This window comes from Patiria miniata, unplaced genomic scaffold (assembly GCF_015706575.1).
Source record: "Patiria miniata isolate m_02_andy unplaced genomic scaffold, ASM1570657v1 HiC_scaffold_7, whole genome shotgun sequence".
Taxonomy (NCBI): Eukaryota; Metazoa; Echinodermata; class Asteroidea; order Valvatida; family Asterinidae; genus Patiria; species Patiria miniata.
In genome coordinates, this window is record NW_024037074.1 from 6,507,309 (window position 1) to 6,529,672 (window position 22,364).

At 40.6% G+C, this 22,364-nt stretch overlaps 1 protein-coding gene across 1 annotated transcript; it reads right to left on the reverse strand.

Moving 5' to 3' along the window:
* Window positions 1–4,389: 4,389 nt before the first annotated feature.
* Window positions 4,390–22,122, reverse strand: LOC119745758 (cationic amino acid transporter 4-like). The gene is made up of 4 exons (XM_038222346.1): window positions 21,152–22,122; window positions 10,557–11,014; window positions 7,767–9,030; window positions 4,390–4,661 (listed from the first exon to the last, which is right to left on the reverse strand). The coding sequence occupies exons 1-4, from the start codon at window positions 21,435–21,437 to the stop codon at window positions 4,471–4,473; spliced, it is 2,199 nt and encodes a 732-aa protein (XP_038078274.1). The 5' UTR covers window positions 21,438–22,122; the 3' UTR covers window positions 4,390–4,470.
* Window positions 22,123–22,364: the final 242 nt, after the last annotated feature.

Consider the following 22,364-nt stretch of genomic DNA (forward strand, 5'->3'; position numbering starts at 1 on the left):
AGCAGGCTATAATTAACAAGCTGTGCAAATTTCAAAACAGCAAAACGCAGACTGGAATGGGTTACTAAGAGGGCGCTATTCATTCTGAATGTAATGATAGAAATTGGCAACCTTGGCCGAAGTAGCGCAATCGGAATGTGCCATAATAGACGTAATTATTCATGAGTTAATAATCTTTTCATGACCTACTCTTGATCTACGTAGTGCATCAAGCCCGGTTCATACTCGGCACGAAAGCGAACGCGAATTTGGGACGTCATGGCAAGTATTCGCGCTGCGAATTCGTAAACGTTGAACACATTTCAACTCGGGCGAATTTCGCAGCGAACGTACGTCAAATTCGCTTCGCATTCGCATTCGCAATGAAGTATGAAACGGGCTTGATGCTTATTATCATCAACGAGGCGTGTTTAGCATGAGAGTTGTGACATGTCGGCCATATGTTTAGCCTAGATTGTGCTGTGCCCACTACAAAACCACTTGAATACATCGTCTGTTTTTTTCCATGATTCACTCATATCCTTTTTATAGCTCCATGATTCACTGCATCGAAAATTTACATCCATATACGCAGAGCACAACATTTCACAGATGAAACAGCTCCCTCTCAATATTGTTTTTCCACAATTACAAAAATACACAGCAAACTCTCAGCATAATACACAAAAAAGGCAGGACAGAAATAAGTCCTCTTTTTCATAACAAAAACTCCCAGAGGAATTAATGATTGTAAAACCGTAACAAAAGAGAACGAAAAACCAGCATCGGAATGTTTTCGTCAACAGCCATATTTGGAAGCACATCGCGTGATTTCACGTGCGAATCAAACGCGGCGTACATTTTGTTGTGGGTGATTATATTAAGTCACGTGATGTATTTCCAAAATGAGTCACTGGCAACACAGCTTCTTGCTCATAAATACTTTTTGAAAAATCCTGTTTTCTGATGTGGCACAGAATCATGTCCAGGGTATGCGTGTGGGCGGGCAGAGGCTCGACCCACGGATTAATAAATGATTGTGAACGTAGGCATGAATATTTGCACCATTATCTATCCCACCATATGGACTGAATTCTGTTAATTACTCTAGGCCACCCACGTATCGACATTCCAGAGACCTGGAGATTCTGTGCCACAAAAGACAAATACGCCACCTGTTCATACGAACAGCGCCCTCTGTTGGATTTTTTTTTACCACAGCGCTAACAACACGGTTCAGTTTTTGAGACTTGCACTTTTGATGAACTCCCTGTTTAAAAAAATAACAAATAAACAAACAAATGGAACATTATTTTCTGATTGCTGAATTTATAGCAGATAGTATTAGAGTGTGAACAAGGTAGGCCATCAGCCTGGGGGTTTGGTCGGTATCAAATGAGGGGAATAATGGTCATTGTGGTTTTTGGCCAGGTATGCACCCCTGTACTGTAGTTGGAAAATATGAGATAGCGTCGCAGGTGTTGCAGCTTTTTGGGTGCTATATCACTTGTTTTAGAAAAAAAATGGCAGCCAAAACAAGCTTGTTACCACATATAATTAATCCAGTTCAAGCATATTGGCGGCCATTTTGGAATTTTTTTTTTAAAGTGATGACACCCAAAAAAACTACCACCGCTTACACTACAAAAGCTATACTTTTCCGATTCTAGATGTGTTTACCTTGCCAAAAATCGCTATGAACATTGCTCTTTTCGATCATTTGATACCGGTGGCTCACTTTTTGGACCGAAGCTGATAGCCCGGCTATAGCCGGCGGCGGAACGTGACGATAAATAGTTCAAACACAATGCAACAATTTTTTTTCTTACAAAAGGTTACTGTACAATTCACCCTATAGACCAATCCGGGCACGATGTCAATTCTATCACGAAGGCCCCCTCAAGTTAAAGGGAATATACAACATTTGCAAACATAACAAAATAAAACTATCAAATTATTTTGAAATACTGGAATGTTAGTGAATGACAGTCTTAAGCATCCTGTAAACTCATGGCACCTGGTATACTACTGAAAAGTAGTATTTTTGCATTAATTTCCAACGCTGGTCGGCCGACCAGCGTTGGAAATAAAACTGGCTTTTTTCAAATACTGGCCCCGTTTGACCATATTTAGTTAGTCCGCATTTGTTTGTGATCGATTACACACCTATGAACAAGCCAGCTAGACTGGTTCCCTGATTTTACAATTCCCCAATCTCTATAAATTGCTCTGTTTCATCTTAAATGGAGTCCGGGAACCAGACTACAGGAAAATGATTGCTTTTCTTGGTTTTTATGGCATCTACGAACCCAAAACGTCAAAAAAGTAGGTTTAACATTTGCTATATATTACCGACCCCCCAAATCCATCCATTCTGAAAATTACAGCTAAAGCAAATGATGTATAATCCCTTAAATGGCGAATGCACTGTGTTAGCTGTTGTTCAGATATCCGCAATAGGGAGGTACCTCTTGCTGGCACAATGCTTTCGCCATTGAAGGGGGCCTCGTGTGTGCACAACAAGCACGCATCTGGATTCGTCTATATATAAAAGAGCTGGGGGGTGGGGAGGGGCATCTCACAGCCGGTAAGGAGGGGCGCATCCCCCACCACAGATACACAATGACACATTTTTATGAAATTTTGTTGCCTAGAAGAAATTTTCAAGCTGAATATATATACGGATGAGAGTTTTACCTCAATCGGCCGAAGCTGAATTTGGTAATTATATATACCACGCATCCCTGAATTACTGCCTTTTCTTACGTCAATATATAAGCGGTACCTGTGTCGAAAATGTAACTTTGTTTCCGCAAATGCTACGTCCGATTTGTTTTTTTTATAAAATTAGCTTCACAACTTCTCCAATGAGGACATCTGGGTTGGATTGTGCCCCGGCTCTTCTAGGGTTAATACTAAATCTGAACAAAACTGTAATTAATACTGCTAAGAGTAAAAATCTATTTCAAATCCTAAACAACAAAAGATTCGTTGCCTCGAACAAAAGTAGGAGGGAGACAAGCTTCAAAAAAGTTCCAAATGAAATACAAATTTCGTAAGAAAACAAAACAAAACCAAACATAATTCAACATGTCTGATAACTCTGGTGGTGCACTAAAAGTCAAAGAAACCTGAGAAGTTATCAAATAAATAATTAATTGAACGGGATTATACAACGTACAAAAAGATGTCAAGAGCTTAAATGTTATGGATCAATGGACCGATCCAGTAAGCACCGCCCCATGGTATTCTGACCAATCACAGCCGTGATTTATGTCCGACATGCGTGCACGCGCGCGTATGCGCGAGCAGGAAAATGCAGTGTGGCATTGGAGAGGAGCACGTGTTATTAATTTGCCACGTGCGCAGTGGGAGGGGCTTACTGGATCGGTCCATTACTATCGATGACCGATTGATTGATTGACTGACTGACTGATTGGTCAATGATTCGCTATAAACTATATAATTTTAGAAAGCCCGGCATATTCTACATCACTTCGATGTAAAAATCAATTCGATGTAAATCATTTCTTAAAAAAAAAATCATTATTAATTTATTATAGGGGAATGTATATCTCTTTGTAATTATGTACAATTTATACTCTTCTTTACATTTATATATCTAAAATATAAAAACAATTCCTTTTAAAGATTTTTTTGTAAAGGGTTTAAACGAAGATTTCTTTATTTAAATTGTATGTACATGTGCACTTAATGCCAAAATGTCCAAATACACCCCAAGCTTGCTGGTACAAATAGAAGAAATGATAACTTGAATTTAAAATATTTGTTTTCACAATTCAAAGTGAAACGCACAGCCAATTCAATTTCGTCACCCCAATTTTAGAATTTTAGAAAGCTTGTCCACCGATGCGTGAAGAACCGTTTCATAAAAAAGAAATTGAGAAGGCACGACTGATGAGAACGCTTCTATTTTTCTCAAAACTCAATGAAAATGCGAACAAAGAATTCAACACAGAATATAAAAAAAAATGAATATTAAAAAAAAATGAATGGAAGATCTGTGGTGCATAATATTGTACAACGTGCATAAATTGAAAATCCATTTTAAAGTGGCTTAGTATCAACGCAAAACTAAACAGTGCATAAATAAATAAATAATGCGTGAACTCCGGTGAAAGAATATTATGCTATTTGAAGAATAAATTAATTAAAAGTTGCTTTGCGCAAAACTAAAAATGATGCAAACTCAAGCCAATTCAAACACTAAAATAGGACCAAAAAAATAACGTACTGGCAACAGTTATTATGAATTCGAGGCAGACCAAAAAAAAACTTATTGGAAGAACGTAAGTATTTCTGTAAGAACTGAAAATGATGTGGTCGAACCACCCAACCTTTTTAAGTTCTGTCTCTTGATATCTGCCCGTTTACGAATTCCTGATGCATGGCCTGTATAGGATGCGTTCCTCCTCGAGCCATGCATCCCAACGTGTTAGACGTCAGGGCACCAGACCAGCGTCGCCATGGCTACGGTGTCTCGTGAAAATCTTGGTAGCCAATGTTCTGGCGTTTGGGTGTCTGCCCGTTTACGAATTCCTGGTGCATGGCCTGTTCGGGAATGGACGGCAGTAGGATGCGTTCCTCCTCGGGCAGCCGGCAGTAGTATCTCCTGGCCTCTACGCTGTGACAAATACCGTAACAGAAGTACACACACAGACCTACACACAGGGGGCGAGAAATCAGTATTGAATTTTCTTCTTATTGGGTACTGCCCTCCATTATGTAATTCCTTGAACACTGTATACACACTGCTAAAACAGAGTTTGTGACAAAAATAAAAATTTCATTTCAACTGCAATTTAGTCGCAGCTAGGATTGAAACCTGACAGGGATTACGATGTTTGTGTTCTTGAGCAAGAGACTTTACAGCAATTGCCTCCCTCCCCAGGTGTAGAGCAAACACGTTTAGCTGATGTCGAACTGATGCAGAAAATCGATCTCTTGTCCTGATGAACAGGGGCAATAAAATAACGTGGAGCGCTTTGGGAGTTGGGACCATTGGTATAAAGCTCTATATTAGCACTGCTTAAGCTATAGATCGTTTGCACTGCGGCCATCTTTGAGGTGTGTGCTTTTGTTCAACAGGGATACGCACAAGACAGTTGGCCTATTGACCTATCGCGTTAGAATCGTGTTAGAATCGCGTTAGAATCGCGTTAGAATCGCGTCAACGCAGCTTGTGAAATATTGTCCATTTACATGATATACAAAATGGACGCAGAACGCGTGTGACAAAACAAAACAAATCTGTGACAAACAAAATTCCATAAGGTTGTCTAATCTAAGAGGCGTGGCTAACTCGCAAACGGTGATAGTTCAATTGAGCCTTCGTTGTTAATGAATTAAGCCTAACCTCCCCCAACTCCATCAAAATCCATCCCCCATTTTGGTGGATTTTGGGGACTTGGTCCTGCAGGCCTGGTTTGACTTAAAATTGATGGAGTCTGATGAACTTAGGCTTGGAGGCCTGAAGCAGTGCTAGGCGAATCAGATTGGTATAGGAAAATGAGCAAAGATGCCTAGTATCCTGTGCTGCTGTTGTCATAAGCCATGTGTTAATTAAGTCCATCAATATCCACCAGTATACTTCAGTGGTGGAATACTTTATGTCATGTATTGGAAGCAGGATGAGTGATAGATTTTGGCGGACTTGGTCCTCTACTTAGTAAAACACAGTAGGGAGTTAGTTAACAAGGGAGAACCTCAAAGATGGCTTCTGAATGCAATCGATCCATAACTGGCACAAAAAGAAACTAAGCAGTTTTATAATCATCCTTGTTTGGACATTTCTCGGTGAACACAAAATCCGAAATATACGTTCTGTCACGGAAACATTCCGGTTCAATTTGATACCTCACTTGGGAACACTGTGTAAGAAATAACGAGAGAGCAAGCGCTGAAACTCCTGAAACCCAAAAACTAAAAGTTGCACTTAGCGAGATTTTCAATGGGCATTGCAACACAATATTATTGAATGCAATGATGTAGGCTCGGCATGTACTTGTGTTGCAATGCCATTGAAAATATGTTAAATTGGTTGTTGATTATTCCCACGCAATCACAATATCAGAATGTACTGCATTCAGTATTTATATCGGGTTAAATAATAACATCGAGTGATATTAGTTTTTCGATTAAAATAAATAGTTAATGATACGTAAATGAAGTCTAAGTGATGAGTGGAGTTGCTTAACATGTCATTATTAATTTCCAAAAACATGAATTTTCAAATCAGCTAATAATATGCAAATATCATTGGTTTTGCCTCTGAAATGCTTTTTCGCACTGTGTTGTAACTCACAAATGTTCACCAATCACAGATTATTTTTAGCTGCATCGAACTATAATTAGCTGCTACGACAATGGTATTAACCGAAGTTTTCCAACAATGCATTACTGTATTTTAACCCCATGGATTGATTTTGTTGATCTTGTGAATCGATAAAGTCATAAAAGGTCGGTATCGATTATCAGCTATGGATGAACCAATTAACCTTTGGTGTTTTTTTTTAGTATACATGATTTGGCCTGAGCCACACGTACGCTTGCATTTTGTGACATTGACCTTTTTATGTACAGAATACACGATGACCCACATGTAAACAAGCCCGTCAATAGTTAATACAGCTCTACGTGCATTTTCACAGCTTAAGGTTTTCGTGACACCTGTTATAGTAATTAGAAATGGTCCGTCGAGCTCCAGTAAGTAGGATGGGTTCAATGAAAAAGCTTTTGATGGGGGAGTTGAGTTGTGCTGGCTCGAATGAGGTCATGGTATTTTTTTTTAGAGAAGGTTTAGCTTGGCTTCTTATGGTTCAATTTCATATGGATTAGGTATAGATGCATAATGAAAGTTAAAGTTGGGTAGGTTGGCTGTCACAATTGCGTTTTGTTCGTTAATGATACCACATTTAACAAAGGCATGCAAAAGTAAAACCGTTTCTGTACCTCGGATAAAGCAGTTATCCCAAATATGAAAGGCGTTTTTGATGAGCTGTGGCGAATTTGGTTGAATTTGGACAGAGTTGGCTGTTAATGGTTCAGACAGCTAATAATAGACTACTCTGGATATCATAATTATTGGTACGTTTTGTTCGTTAATGATACCACATTTAACATAGGCATACAAAAGTAAAGCCGTTTCTGTACCTCGGATAAAGCAGGTATCCCTAATATGAAAAGCATTTTAGATGAACTGTGGCGAATTTGGTTGAATTTGGATTGAGTTGGCTGTTAATGGTTCAGACAGCTAATAATAGACTACTCTGGATATCATAATTATTGGTAGCCAGTATTACGGTGGTAACACGCTAGCGCGCAGGTTGCACTCGCGCAGTCAATGCTCCTACCAAGGGACCGTTCTTTCGATCGTTTGGAAACAAAGAGGGCCATTTTTGTATGGTTTGCCACATGAGGGCATAGCTTTATAGCCATGGTTGGCAACAGATTTGGCCAAAAATTGCATATTGACACCCCCGTTATGTAAGATTGAGGCAATTTCTTTATTAAGTCTTTGATAGCGTGTGTTGGTTATTTTGTATTTTTAACAATCCAACTGATAATGTTTGGAAACATTTTTATAACAATTCTTAATTTCTTTTTGCAACGTGGTTTGCCAACCCATGGTTCGCAAAAAAATAGTCAACCACAGGTTGACAAAAGAAAGGTCGATAAGATTTTTACAACGTGTCAATTGGAACGGGCCTTTGGCCACATCATTACTGACTTCTAATTGTCTACATCTTTAATTCCATCTTACTTACCAAGGGTGAGCCACACCATGAAGACAATCCATGCCTCAGCACACAGAAAGAACAGCAGACCAACATTCGCTGCGATCCCTAAAAACGGCAGCAGGGGGAACAGTGACGTCATGAACACCGGCTTCACCTCCCGGCGTGGCTGCGTAACAATCACCAACAGACAAACAACAACGACGACAAAGAAGACGAACAAACCAGAGATGGTCCAGGGTTCCACGGATGGCATGTAGGGTACGCGTTGGGTCAAAATGGCGGCCAGGACAGCTGTCCAGAGGCATACCAGAACGGAAAACCCAGCCGCCATGTTGGAGGTGAATACTGTCGGACCTTTCAATATGCGGCGGCCGTTGTGAGGATTCTCTAAGTGTTTGATAGACGCCACGCGAAGCCTGTCTTGGTATTCCTCCACAATGGCGTCGATGTCTGTTTCCTCGATGTCCGAGGCGCCGGAGCTGTCTGATGTCTCGTCCCGGAATCGCACCGATTTCCCGTTGGTCTGCGAGGCGTCGACCACCGCGGGCGAGGAAGCGTCTTCCTCGGTCTTCCCATCCGCGTTTGATTGTTCTTCATTCTGAGGTGTTTGCTTTGTCTTGCGTTTGGTATGGTGACGCGGGCCGCCGTTGCTCAACACGGGCTTTCTCCCCTCCTGCGTTCCCGGGTTGGTCACCTGACCGTTTTTCAAGATGTCCTCCAGATTGATGTTTTCATTGACATCCAACTTGATCTTTTGGAACCGGTGGGAAAGAGTGCATGCGCAGACGATGAGTTGTTTCGCCAACAGGCCAAGTGCCATTAGCTCCAGGAGCGTCTCTTGTTCCACTGCGATGGCGATCGCTCCGCAGATGATCCCAAAGATGGCGGCCGACAAAAATGGCGACTGGAGTCTGGAGACTAGTTTGCCAAGGAAACGAAAAACAAGTCCGTCGTTTCCCAGCAGGAAGACGCTGTACACCAGCGAACACATGTTATTGAACAGGGCGGAGCCCAGACAGACTATTGCACTTATCCCGACGGTGTACTTGGCCCAGTCCCCCCAATGCGTGCCGAAGAGTCTCGTCAAAAACGGGTTCCCGCTCCTCCAGGGAAAGGGCGCCGCCAAGAGGAAAAACATGGCCAGCACCAAGTAGAACACTAAGTTTATTATGGACGAGATGGCCAGGGCGTGCGCGATGTGGAACGAGGACGACCCCGAGCTTTTAGATGACGTTGAAATGACGTCATAACTACTGAAGAGAAAAATGAAAATGGCTGCTCCGCGGAACACCTGCCAAGAGAGAGAAAATAGCTTTACAGCGTCCACATCTGTTAGATGTATTCTAATATTCGAAATAATTAAGTTGTTGGAAATGCGGGCATGTTTCTCTCAGTTATTCATTAAATGTTTTAATGGAAAAGCTTAAGGTCAATAATTATAAATATTGCAATCATGATTCCACATGACCTTTGGAGCATTAAGTGATCTCACAGCGGCTTGCGAGCTGTATGCTAAACCAAATGAGTGTGTTGATCATCGACCCGTCTGGATCAGTGATGCTTGCGCCCCCACCCCCGCCCCCGCCCCCCGAGAAAAACTAAAGGTAAGTTTTATTACCTCCACCAAGGAGTTTATGTTTTCATCGGATTTGGTTAGTTTGTTGGTTGGTCAGTTTGTTGGTTGGTTTATCTGTTAACAAGATAACTCAAAAAGTTTTGGACTGATTTGATTGCAAACTTGTTTTAGGGGTGGTCCTTGGTACAAGTACAAATCCATTACATTTTGGAAGTGATCTGGATCTGTGTCTGGATCCAGGATTTTTTAAAAAGATTCTTCACCATTTATGTGAGTATTTCTTTTGGGTGTACTGACTATATTGCGGGAAATTGTTTAACCTTGGCGCATGATTGCGCTCTCAGAGTGCTACAGTTACATCTTACGAACTTTCGGCATGCATTGAATTTGATTTGAATTTTGTTTTGTTTTTTTGCCTACTGATATGGTAAGGGACATATTCAATCAACAGCTATGCGGGCATAATAATTTGACAAACTGGAGGTTGGAAAGTTGCCAGGAAATTTCAACAGCCTGGTTTCCAGCAAGGAACCGCAGAGTTTTGTAATAAAAAAGGACGAGCTAAGGTGAAGGCCGTTCTTAATTATGCACAGCCACGTTTGTGCAAACACAAAACCATAAACATTCTGTCGATAACAATTTTGATAATGATGGTCCTTTTGAGTATGATATTATAGTTTTCGTACTTACAGAGATAACCAATTACACTGAACTCTATTTAAACGAAAACTCATCTATAGCTAAGTCGGAAATTGAAGATGACCTAAAATAGGGGTCAATGCAAGACGACATGTAACAGGTTCAAGATGATGCCATCATTTTTGACACTGAGGCACATCAAAATGCAATAAACTCATGTACGCCTGGTGTCCTGTGTTGTGGTGATTCAATATACAAAAAAAGCATTTTTTGAATCAGTTTTCTTGCTTTATAATTATGATTTTGATCGTTTTGAGTTGGTGTTTCCTTTTTTAGTTTTGGTATAAGTTCTGATTGGAAACTTTTTGGGAGCTGGTTAGGCCCTATGGGCGTGATTTCAGACTTTGCAATTCTAAGTTGGGCAGGTAAACTAGAAGCATATAATTATAAGTATATTTATTATTTCATAAATCGATAAATATATATATCCTTGCGGTCATTCTTTGTGATCACGATGTTGTTATTTATTTCCATACTAAAAAAGAAAGAAAAATGAACACCACTGCATGATTAACGAATAACGAATAAGGTATTCCTCTTACCCCTTTGTGTCCCTCTGGAAAGATGTTGGCCGTCAGTGGAAAGCTCTGATTGGCCAGCTGGATTCCCGCCAAAACTATGAGAGCCAACACCACAACGCAGGACACCACGCTGAATATTGCGTTGGAAAGTGACGCTGGTTTCCCGCCGACGGACACCAGCAAAGCCACCACGGCAACCACGCCGAAGGCTAAGAAGTCTGGTTCCTGGACGTACGCCGAGGCAGCCGTGTCCTCAAGCGCGTAATCAGTGAAGTTCTGGATCGGATTTCCGATGATGTAATCGAATGTGGAGCTGACGGCTCTCCCTAGCAACGCTGAGGCGGCGAGATAGACGAGAACTTGACACCAACCTACCACAATGGCGGGGAACTCACCAGACAGCATGTAGATGTAGTGATAGGTAGAGGCCGGCATGGATCGGGTTGGATAGTGCGATGTGTACTCGGCGTAACAATAACCTGCATCACAACATAAAAAGGCGGGAAGATTCAAATTTGAACGAAGAATTTAATGGATGCTCACTTTCAGGGTCTGTGCTGACGTAAATTTAGTCAAGGAAATACAGTGGCTTCGTCTTTAGATGACATTTTAAGTGACACTTTGGGTTTAAGAAAGTGGGCCAAACTACTTTTCCCCCGGGCCAGTGTAATTCTTTGTCACAGTGTAGTGTAAGACTGACGGAATCCGTTATGGCTAGGCCCAAACAATCTTGCCAAACCCGTCGTGCAGTTTTAAAACCAGCTTTGACACTCAACCTAAAATAAAGAGGTATATGAGGCTTTTTTTCTAGAGTGATCGAAAAGTAAGATTATAAAGTTTACTCAGTAGTCATAGACCTTTATCATGCTGCCCACATTTCAGTCATGTTCCCAGTTCCCAATAACAGTACTGAATAACAATGCTCTTTTGTGCAAAAAGGAACCAGACTATTTTTCCTTCCAGCCTCGCTTTGGTTACGTTGATTTGAATAGGAACAAAAATCAAGAATACCCCAACATGATAATGGTCTATTGAAAGTGACTACTACAGCAACATAAGCAAAATTGTGCATATAACACAGTTTTCACGAAGGCATACAACAACGAGACGTCAATATGGCAGTAAAAAATACGGGGAAAATCAATTAACCTGTATTATACGTCACGTGATGTCTACTCCAAGCACAAAATGTTATTATGATGAAAACATTCAGTTGACAGACCAATCTGCCATTGTAATCGGGGTCAAAATATGTCACTGCACCCCACTTGTACTTTGGTGGTATTGAAATGAATTCAAGTGAACTGAGAATTTGAACAGATTCGAGGTGTTTTCCTTTCCATGTTATCTTATGCATAAAACTCGTGTTCTTTGCGACACAGAATGAGACAATGACATGGCTATATATTCCCACATTGAAAACTTGCCTGGGTTAATTTTACCGAAACAAAGATGAAAACTGCAACTACAAAATTGGGTTGTTCCTTACCCAATTGTTCGGGTTAGAATTTCTGTTACTACCAAAACGCGTGCATGGTCAGACTAAATTTAACTTTGTCTGTATGACAACAAGTTTTGGTGAATTTAACAGAAATTCTAACCCAAACAATTGGATAAAGAACAACCCAATTTTAGATGCGTGTAGTTGCAGTTTTCACCCCTGCTTTGGTACAATTAACCCAGGCAATTTTTCAGTGCGCTTCATATTCCATGTATATGAGGCATATAGTTTACCTATATTCCCTGCGCGGTGTGCGTCTGCATGCGGCCTTGAAAAGACATACACGGCTGTGTTTCCGTGACATTTTTCATAACCACAATATATTCCATAACATAAATTATGCAAGTTGCAAACATTCCAGCAGAGTGTGGCAACACAAAGATGTTTTCCTTCTGTTATTAAAAAAAAACATAGTGATATCCATCCCCGTGGATGCAATGCAAATATGAAATTGATAGATTGTTTTACATTTTTTTTTTTTTTTTTTTTTACATATGAGGTAAGGTGGCATAGTTGTTAAATATAGCGCGACGGCGATGCACAGCTGTTGCGTCTGGCTGCATGAAAAGCAAGGGCAAATCATGCATATTATATTAAATAATGATATTTCCAATGACATTATCATAGTGACATTTGAAAATTCCATTTCTGGTAATGCTTTTTTATGTGATTATTATAATGTGGACATTTAATTTTCATGCTTACTTTCTCATGCAAGTTGCGCATGGATCTTGAAAATGTTATGGTTTTCTATGGCAGTATATCAATAGACAACTTTGTGTACAATAATGTGACCAAAATGTATCTAAAGATTACACTACATGGTCTTAATGATATAATTTATTCATTCTTGTAGGTTTTGTAAATAATATAAGTAATGTGGTTACAAAGGAAGACATCACAAACAGAATTGATCAAACACAAAACAAATTAACTGTGAAACAATTTTGTTATCAATAACTAGCTATGAACAATGCTTTATTAATCATTAATAAAAACCCAATGAATTTAAATTTAAATCTCAAAGACATGTGGATGGCTTATTAACTTTTACAAATCTCCTTTCAGCAAAACGACAGCAATTCACACAGGGCTATAGGGATGTGTGTGAATTGTTTTCGTTTTGCTGAAAGAACACACACCTCTTTGTGATCCGTGGACAGAACGAACGGTGGTTGTGTTTAAAATTCCGTAACTTGAAAAGTACATGAGTGATTGGAATGATTCTTGTACTAAAAGAAAGCTTATTAATTGTATTTTATATCCTAGATTATGAAAGTGCTACATGCAGAACTTTATTTGGAAAATGGTCCTGCCATTTCGGTTTCCTTTTTTTTTACTCACCCTGCAGTGCCATAGGCCTACCGTTACACAAAACTATAGTCTAAAAATACAGGCTGTAAAAGATTGGTGATGGAGGATGTTAATTATGAAATGTTAATATAAGCTAGTATGCTGCTTCCCTGGGCTAATTCGTTTCCGTTTATTTGCTGGTAGTTAAAGACTAGGCCATGTTTGTTCGGATGATGGTAGTTTTGTTAATAACTGAAGACCGTGGACGGCGCCTATAGACCATTATCATGTTGCGGCCATCTTGTTTTTTTCCCCCATTCAATTCAAAGTAACCAAAGCGAGGCTGGAAGGAAATACAGTCTGGTTCCTTATTGTATAAAAATACATTATCATTCAATACTGTATGGGAACATGACTTAAATGGTGGCAGGTCTATTATGATGTGCCAATTCAAACCACCATATAGGTGAGGATGCCTGGCGATTTTTCACCGGACTTTTTTTCAAGTGCTTGCTTAGTTGGGTTAAGTTTATTTTTGATGCCAAAGGAAACGAAATACAAAAATGTTTATTCTTCGAACAAAATAACTATGCGAGGATAGTATACCTGCACTATTAAAGTGTGAGCCCAGGACATGTATTCATGCGAAAAGCAGTCGACCTCATAGGGTGAGAGGGTATCATAGGGACATCACAAAAAAATGCATTGCTGCCGGGTCTAGGGCGTGGCCTAAGCTCCGAAATGACGTAATAAAGCACCGTCATTACCGAAAATCCCTCTTTTGACAATATCTCAAAAACTATACATGGTAATAGCACAAATGTGGTCTCTACACCTATTTTTTTATGGTCAATCTTTACGTTGAACACCATTGTAGGGTCTGACGATGTGCTTTTAGAAAATACTACCGCGAATAGGTGAGGGCGGATTACGTCATCCGATGGAAACATCTATTTATTTGCACACCAGTTTTCATCGGTTGCTATGTGTTACCATTCAGCACACCATACTTAAGAACCATTGGGCTTCAAGACATTAGGTCTGATGGGAGCTATAGTTAAGCCAATGCAAAAAAATCCCGGATCATCCGCGCCCACCCATATACCAATCTGAGCACACTAACAATTCTATCACGGAGGCCCCCTTCAATGACGAAAGCATTGTGTTAGCTATTGTTCAGACAATCCATCACGGGGTAGTTGCTTTGTACAATAGCGTGCACCATTGAAGGGGGCCTTACTGTACACTGATCACGTGCCCTGCAGATTGTCTACAAATTATGAAACGGGCATATTTTTGCCATTAATAATTTGATCTATGAGTCGACACAAAACTGCTCGTGCCCCGAATAAAAAAAAAACAAGTGTGAGTGCACAATAAGCTCTGGCCGTCTTGCAAGAAAGCATTGCATGAAATGATTGTGCATACAAGCTCGGGTCGCCGTCCCACGCGAATATCGCGCTAGTCTGTCCCGAAAAATTGACCAACCTAATAACTCCCCTAAGTTTCCCATAAAATGTAGCGTGCTATATCACACGCTATATACCACATGACTGCACATATTGTGCCTCCATTTACTAAATGTTCATAAACAACTTTACGAATCGCTAGAAACAATTTTTGGTTTTTTTAATTTAGTTTGTTTGCTTTTTAAAATTAGCATTTGGTACTTATATTTTATGGGAAACTTAGGGACTACTTTTTTATCAATTTCCCAGGGACAGACCTATGCAAAATGGACGCGCATGCATGCGCATCGATCAAAACAAAGCCGGTCTTCCGAAAACTTTCGGCAAGAGTGCATCTATATGACGACGGCATGGCATTTGGTCAACTTTTGGTCCAATGTTTTTGGTCAATTTTTGGGGACAGACAGACCGACCGACCGACCACCAAGTGACAAGTAGAAGCTCCTGCCAGAGAATAAAAACTATTTTTAAAAAATCATATGGACCTTACGCGTTGCAGTCATTTAGAGTGCATCTTTTGTTATTTTAAAGGGAAGATACAACATTTGCAAACATCACAAAACGAAATGATTAATTATCACAAAATACCATACTGGATTGTTAGGGAATGACAGTCTACAGCATCCTGTAATATCATGGCTCCTGGTGTGCTGACATTTTCAAGAAAAATGGTATTTTTCCAACGCTGGTCGGCCGACCAGCGTTGGAGAAAAAAAACTGCTCCTACTTTTTCATAATTAGTTATTCCGCGTTTTCTTTGCAATTGATTACACACCTGTGAACGGGTACCAGCCAGCTAGACTGGTTCCCTGACCTTACAATTCCCCAATGCATGTAAACTGCTCTGTTTCTTCTTATATGGAGTCAGGGAACCAGACTACAGGAAAATGATTGTTTTTCTTGGTTTTTATAGCATTTTCGAACCCAAAACCTCAAAAAAATCAGTGTAACTATATTTGCTATATATTTGCAACCCCCCAATTCCATCCATTTCTGAAAATTACAGCAAAAGCAAATGATGTATATTCCCTTTAAAGGACATCATTTGTTGTTTTAATTCAATAACAATGAAGGCACGAAAGGTTCACTCATGCATTTCCCAACAAAACAAAGGCATTGAGGGTCAATGGACCGATCCAGTAAGCACCGCCCCATGGTGTTCTGACCAATCACAGCCGTGATTTATGTCCGACGTGCGTGCACTAAAGTCCGACATGCGTGCACGCGCGTATGATGCGCGCGGAAGGAAAATGCAGTGTGGCATTGGAGAGGAGCACGTGTTAATTTGCCCACGCGCGCACTGGGCGGAGCTTACTGGATCGGTCCATTACACGATGTAGGCCCTATCACTTTTTTGTCCCTGCAAAAGCAAAATCTAACAGATCATCCTGCACATGGCGTACGCGTCAATCCCCGCCCACAATAAAGCCATACAAATTGAAAATGCATGCAAACTGCAACCTGTTGCACGCAGATAAGAACTATTCAGCTCAACAAAGTGTATAAGCAGGTACCTGTTGCAGTCACCGTAATGACATCTGTTTGGGTTGTTGTATCGATCCATATTTTATATCACACCATATAGTATTCTGTTGCAAATTTTAAACTCATGTACATGTGATCAATTTTGATTTTAAAACTGACAAATTTCCTACTTCGTCTTCAACTTTTTGGTTTGCATTCACGGTAAATCCTACGCTGTCTGTCTGTCGGTCAGTCTGCTGTCTGTCATGGTGTCTGTGGTGTCTGTCTGAAGTCGGTTTGTACTTGTAAAGGCCTTAGGAGTGTGCGGAAACACAGAATACAAGGGTTAATGGAGAGGCCTGGTTAAATATCTTATAGCTCCATGGTTGTATACATCTGCTCCGATTTCACTGTCCTCTGAAGTCACGGTTGGCACGTGAATTTATTTATTTATTTTTTGCTTTTTTTGAAAAAAAATTCTTTCAGACTTTGAAAAGTTCAATATTACATTATCCCTGTGAAAACACTCCAAAACGTATCGCTATTACGCAAAACATAACGTTGATGATGAAAAGTGTTGCAAAATTGCTTCAGCAAGCTTACCACGACCACTTGGGGTCAACATGCAAATTGTGGTCAAAGTAAACATTATTACGTGACTCCAACCAGAAAGCGGGTGCCACGCGAAGCATCCCGCTGGTAAAATATAAATACATGTATAACAGAGAATAACCTCAGAGGTACCTGCACCGCATGCGTAAGTGTTTGAGCAAGTGTTCTGTGAAACGGCAAAGCACTGAGGCGGCGAGACATGTTCTTATGTTTACTGTTTTCCCACACCTGACTACTGAAGCCTTGTAAGGGTAACCGCCATAAAAAAAAAAAACGAATTACATTTTCTTCGAATTTGTCTGCAAAGTTGATGGCATACCCACACATCTAAACGACTTACGCGACTAATCATGTGAAAGTTTCATTAAAAAAAAACCCACGATCGCGTTTGCTTTACGTAACAAATTGAATGAAAGAATCGCAAGATTAGCCTTGCATGCCCAGCGGTATGAAAGGCTAAGAAAGAGACATTATGGCGCAGCAAAAGAATAAAGAAATGCTTACTGCCGATCGATCACAAAAGAACAAGCGAATTTCAAATCAGATTTTTAAAAGATCTTGTGTCAAAAAGGAGTATGTTGAAAGCTGCTTTGCTGTCGCGTTTACGGCTATATGGCAATTACCTCATACACTATCAACTCTATACAGTATTACGAAAAAGAAATGAAAAAGAAATGCTTATTGCAATCCTCTAACCAAACAAATCAACAGTAGTTTTTCACAATAGTAGAGTCATTTTAAGCGGATTCAACCTTACGAAAAAGAAATGAAAAAGAAATGCTTATTGCAATCCTCTAACCAAACAAATCAACAACAGTTTTTCACAATAGTAGAGTCATTTTAAGCGGATTTGACCTTTTCGTGACATGTTATCAAAGCTTTAAAGCCAAAAAAAAAAGTCTCCGGTTTCTGGTATGCGCGCGCGTCGCCGTAGCCATGCGCGTCGGCAAAATGGAACAGTTTTTTTTTCAATGAGAGATGATGTCTCAAAACCGCCAAACTCACTGGTTTGACTGGAATCCTGCTGCTGCACAATTTTAACGTGTTTTTAGATTGGGTTATGGTCGAGAATAAGCTTTATGTGGCCTCTCTGGACTCCCATATATTTGCACTAAGTTTAGTCGGGCACCATTTGCAGTCATCAGCCGACATTTGAAGCAAAAAAATCAGTTAAAAAAAAAAAAAAAGCCGCGTCGCCGCACCACTTTTTGGGCAAGCTCCATACCAGAAACCGGAGACTTTTTTGGGGGGGGGGGGGGCCTAAAGGCTTCTCATATAGGAAATCATGGGGCGGCTACTGGTCCGTTCTTTCACAACTTTTGAATACACATCGAGGTCCGCACGGGACATAAGCCATGCAGGTACGACCTCGCATAAGATTTATTGAAAACTAAATGTGGTCTGGGATTCAATGTTCAGCATTTGCCAATGTGTTACTCCCACTGGGTGATTTCGTTCCGGTTCATATTTTTTTACCGGTTCATATCTTTTATTCCCACGTATGTGCATAAACTTTATGATTTTACTTTGTATAGCTGTTATTTCTGTCGTGTTTTGATATAAATTTTCTATAGGACTTTCCAATTTTCTCTTATTTGTGGGGCAGTTTAGGGGACATATTTGGGGGAATTGTGCCTAGATGATAAAAGCATGGCATTTGGCACACAGACAGAGTATGTCATGAGAAAGATATTTGGCTGTAGGGCCATCGCAGATTTGTCCTTTGAAAAAAAGGGTAGAAATACAAGCAATTTTGAAAATGGCTGCCACTGCTTGTTGTTCTACCTATATTTTTTTCAAAGGACAAATCTGCGATGGCCCTATAGCCACATATCTTTCTCATACCTGACTGTGTGCCAAATGTCATGCTTGTATCATCTAGGCACAATTCCGTCACCTATCTGCCGTATTAGGCCTATATTCAACAAAGAAACGAGCTAACACAAAATTAAAATATTTTTTACAACTCTTATCGTAAACATTTTCCAACTAATCACTATATTGAATATTGGTTTGTGAATATTATTTTATGAGCTGAATTCATATTTGTTCAGTACCTAATTATCCCTCGTCTCTAGATCGATGGTTAAAAACCCACTTTATACATGACTTCCATCTCAAACAAACAAGACTTTGAAAATGTGAACAGCCGCTTAGGTATAATCGATACATTTACTGAAGTTTGCTGCCGCTGAAAATTGAGATGAAAATTTGTGAAAAGATAAGCAGCTTGTATTGTTTGTGTAGTGGCAATTAACCAAATAAAAATAGGCAAAGGACACAATTCCAAACAGTTGCCATATTGTGGTGTGGTATTAGAAACAGAAGTCAGCCCACAGCAATTGTCTATTGTTTTACAGGACGTGGCATTGTATAGACCTTTATCATGCTGCAACCATTTCAGTTATGTTCCCTGTATGCAATAACAGTACTGAGTGGTAAATGTTTTGTGCGAAAAGGAACCAGACTATTTTCCTTCCAGCCTCGCTTTGGTTACGTTGATTTGAATTGGAAAAATCAAGATGGCTGCAACATGATAATGTCTACAGGCCTTATTCGTTGCAGGTGCCTCTGAGGGTGTTGGTTATTACTTTAATTTAGTTTCAATGAATGCACACAAGGTTTACTCATACCTATCCCAGCGCTACAAAACGATTGCCCTCTGACTCCGCCTGAACGCATAAGGTCTATAGGGTTGCAGATCAGTAAATCGGTCCGAAATTGCCTACGCCGGCCAAATCACGATTTGCATGCCCTCAAAATCTTCAGTATTTGAGCATGCTGTGGGCCATGAACTTGAGGGTTTGTAAAAAATATTGGTGGAAGCCGTGCACAGGACTGTGAGCTTGTAGTTCCGTTCAATTTGGATGAAATTTGGGCTCTTAAAGCGCTCTATTTTGCAATGGAGTGTAGGCATCGTTTTTCAACATGGCGATGGGCTTCAGGACTATTTTCAGGGGTGATCATCTTCGGATGGAAATTTCTCCTAAAAGTCATCAGTTGACCCCCCGAAAATTGAAAAGAAAATGAAAGATGATGAAATAAGCTTTAATTTGATGTGTGTCTCGAACACCTTGGAGAGTTGTGAGTATTTTTCCCGAATTTCTGAAGTGGGAGCATTTACCATTGGGGTCTATGGAAGTTTATTTACTGGTCTGCAACCATAGACGTCTGGCACTGTGCGCTCTTACCGAGGGCAGCTTTTGTTATTAAAGGGCTGTGACATGAATTTTACTTGGGACATATTTTGCGCAACTATCTACTCCTCTTAAAATGTACAAAAACTACTTGACATCCATGTTTGCTTCATCTTATTGAAAAGTACACTTCTTTAAACGTTTCAAGTTGTCTATGCATTTCCAGACAAATGAGGGCACTGTTGCTGTGATGTCATTTCAGGAAGACACTGTTCAGTTTAGGGGTTTCCTGTTCAAATTATTGTGAACCCAAAATTCGCTCATTGAAAACATTTTGTGAGAAAACTTTGGCCTACTGTCATGTACTTAAACAATCACCAAAGAGAATTTAACTATTTAAGACAGCAAAATATCCAAAAATCTGGCAAGTTTTTGTGCTGAAATAGCTATAACATTGAGTTCAAGTTCTGCCTGAAATTACATCACACTTTTGCTCACGAATTGGCAAAAACGCATTGGCATAAAAACCAAAAAGGAGCCAAAATGCACATTAAATTGGCAAAAATGAAATTTGAAAATAAGGTTAAAAACGGGACACAACGGTGCATTTACATGGAGCCCCTTAAATGCACAGAAAATGAAAGTACACACTGTCTACATACCGTCGTGCATATCATCACAGAGTAACATCACCTGTCCTCTGATGTGTCGTCAAATGCAAGGCGTCTATTACTGTCACAATCAAAGCGCATGCGCAAAGTTATAGATACATATCCAGGGACCAACTGCCGCTCATCTCCTTAAGTTTCTACTTTTCTGTCATCTTCACTTTGACCTTTCAGAGGGAGTAGAACCACGGGTTGAACCCAGAGCCGTCTCCTCCCAACGCCACTCTATACAGTGTAGGTCACATACATTTAAGGGTTACAGCACCTTGTAACCCTTAAAGGTGCTACATAATGGGTCTCATATTTCTCATATTGAGGGCCTCCATGGAAAGCAGTGCCCTGCACTGATCGGAGAACCCTCACTAAAGATGACGTAAATACATTTTATGTACACCTTTAATTTCAAAAAGGTAAAGCGTTATTTTGAATTATCCAATACTATAAGGGTAACGTATACGTCAACTTTACCTACCTGTTATCAAACATGCGAGTGCAGCTACCACCAAGCTCAGCAGTGCCGATGGGCCCGTCACCTCGGCGGCGACATATCCGACAATCACGAACACACCCACCGCGAGAGATCCACCGTGCCCTACGCCATACCGTGCAAGTTTAAAGGGGACACACCGTGCCCCCTCCTGGGATGGGGAGCATCCGTTCTCGCCCCTGGAGGCGGGCTGTTGGACCTGCCTGGTCCGGGCGAGCCGAGCGTAGAAGCTACGGCACAGGTGCCCGGCGCTTCCCACCCGGTCACTCATCGTTGGACTTCCCAACTCTGCGGCTCAGATATGCAATATGGCTACATAGAGGTTTTCTTTTAGCTAGTCAGAATTTGCCGTTGCGATGAGAATACCATACACAGCTAAGACCACAGTACCCGCATATTCACTGCATACTGATGCACGTACAGACTCACAAAGTCATATCAACCATGGAGGAATGAATGTACTATCAACGTACCACGTAAGTGTCCATCATCATACGATAGCAAAGTACCACAACAAACGCGTCGACAATCACGCGTATATACAATTTTTCTGAAGTGGTTTCCAAGCGCGGATGAAGCCCAGGCGACAAGTTCACATGATCAGAGTCTCAAACGCCCCAGTTTTAATTTCCATCAGCTCCTAATCAAACACTCGCTCCGTTTTAGAAACAAACCTGGCGTCCTGGCCTTCCAGCAAAGGTTCAATGTATGCTATGACTCTCCGGACTACTCGCGTGAGTTTATTTCCAACGCCACTTCAGAGTTTACCCAGACAAGCCGTGACAATAGGTATTTTTACGCCACAGGTGGTTTGATGAATGGGCCAACCAAACGCACAGATGTCGGCTAGCCTTCGTGCTTGGTACAAAGTCTGCGTGTACGTACCCGTCACTGAATGCAGTAGAAATCGTTTTGTTAAAAATCATGGTAGACCTGTTTAATTTTATTAATACCTGGGCAGTGTGCGCGCACGTAGGGAACTAATTTGCAAACGGTGTACACAGTATTATTGTTGCAACAAAGCCCGCACAAGTTCTAAACGGTCCATCGCACATGACTGTGTGCACCAGCACACGTACACTGTTGTAGAAAATTGCCATAATTTCAACACGTACAATGTATTTCGTTGCCCACATGGCTGCAATATTTGGTATAATGACTGATAAGTTAAGCTCAATATCGAAAGTTCACCAGTTTT

What these genes read in the sequence shown, in the direction of transcription:
- LOC119745758 (XM_038222346.1), bottom strand. Translation starts at nt 21,437, where the DNA reads ATGAGTGACCGGGTGGGAAGCGCCGGGCACCTGTGCCGTAGCTTCTAC. An exon ending in TTCCAGAGGGACACAAAGGG is followed by an intron (nt 9,031 to 10,556) that starts GTAAGAGGAATA and finishes CTCTCTTGGCAG; the next exon opens with GTGTTCCGCGGAGCAGCCAT. An exon ending in CATGGTGTGGCTCACCCTTG is followed by an intron (nt 4,662 to 7,766) that starts GTAAGTAAGATG and finishes CCCTGTGTGTAG; the next exon opens with GTCTGTGTGTGTACTTCTGT.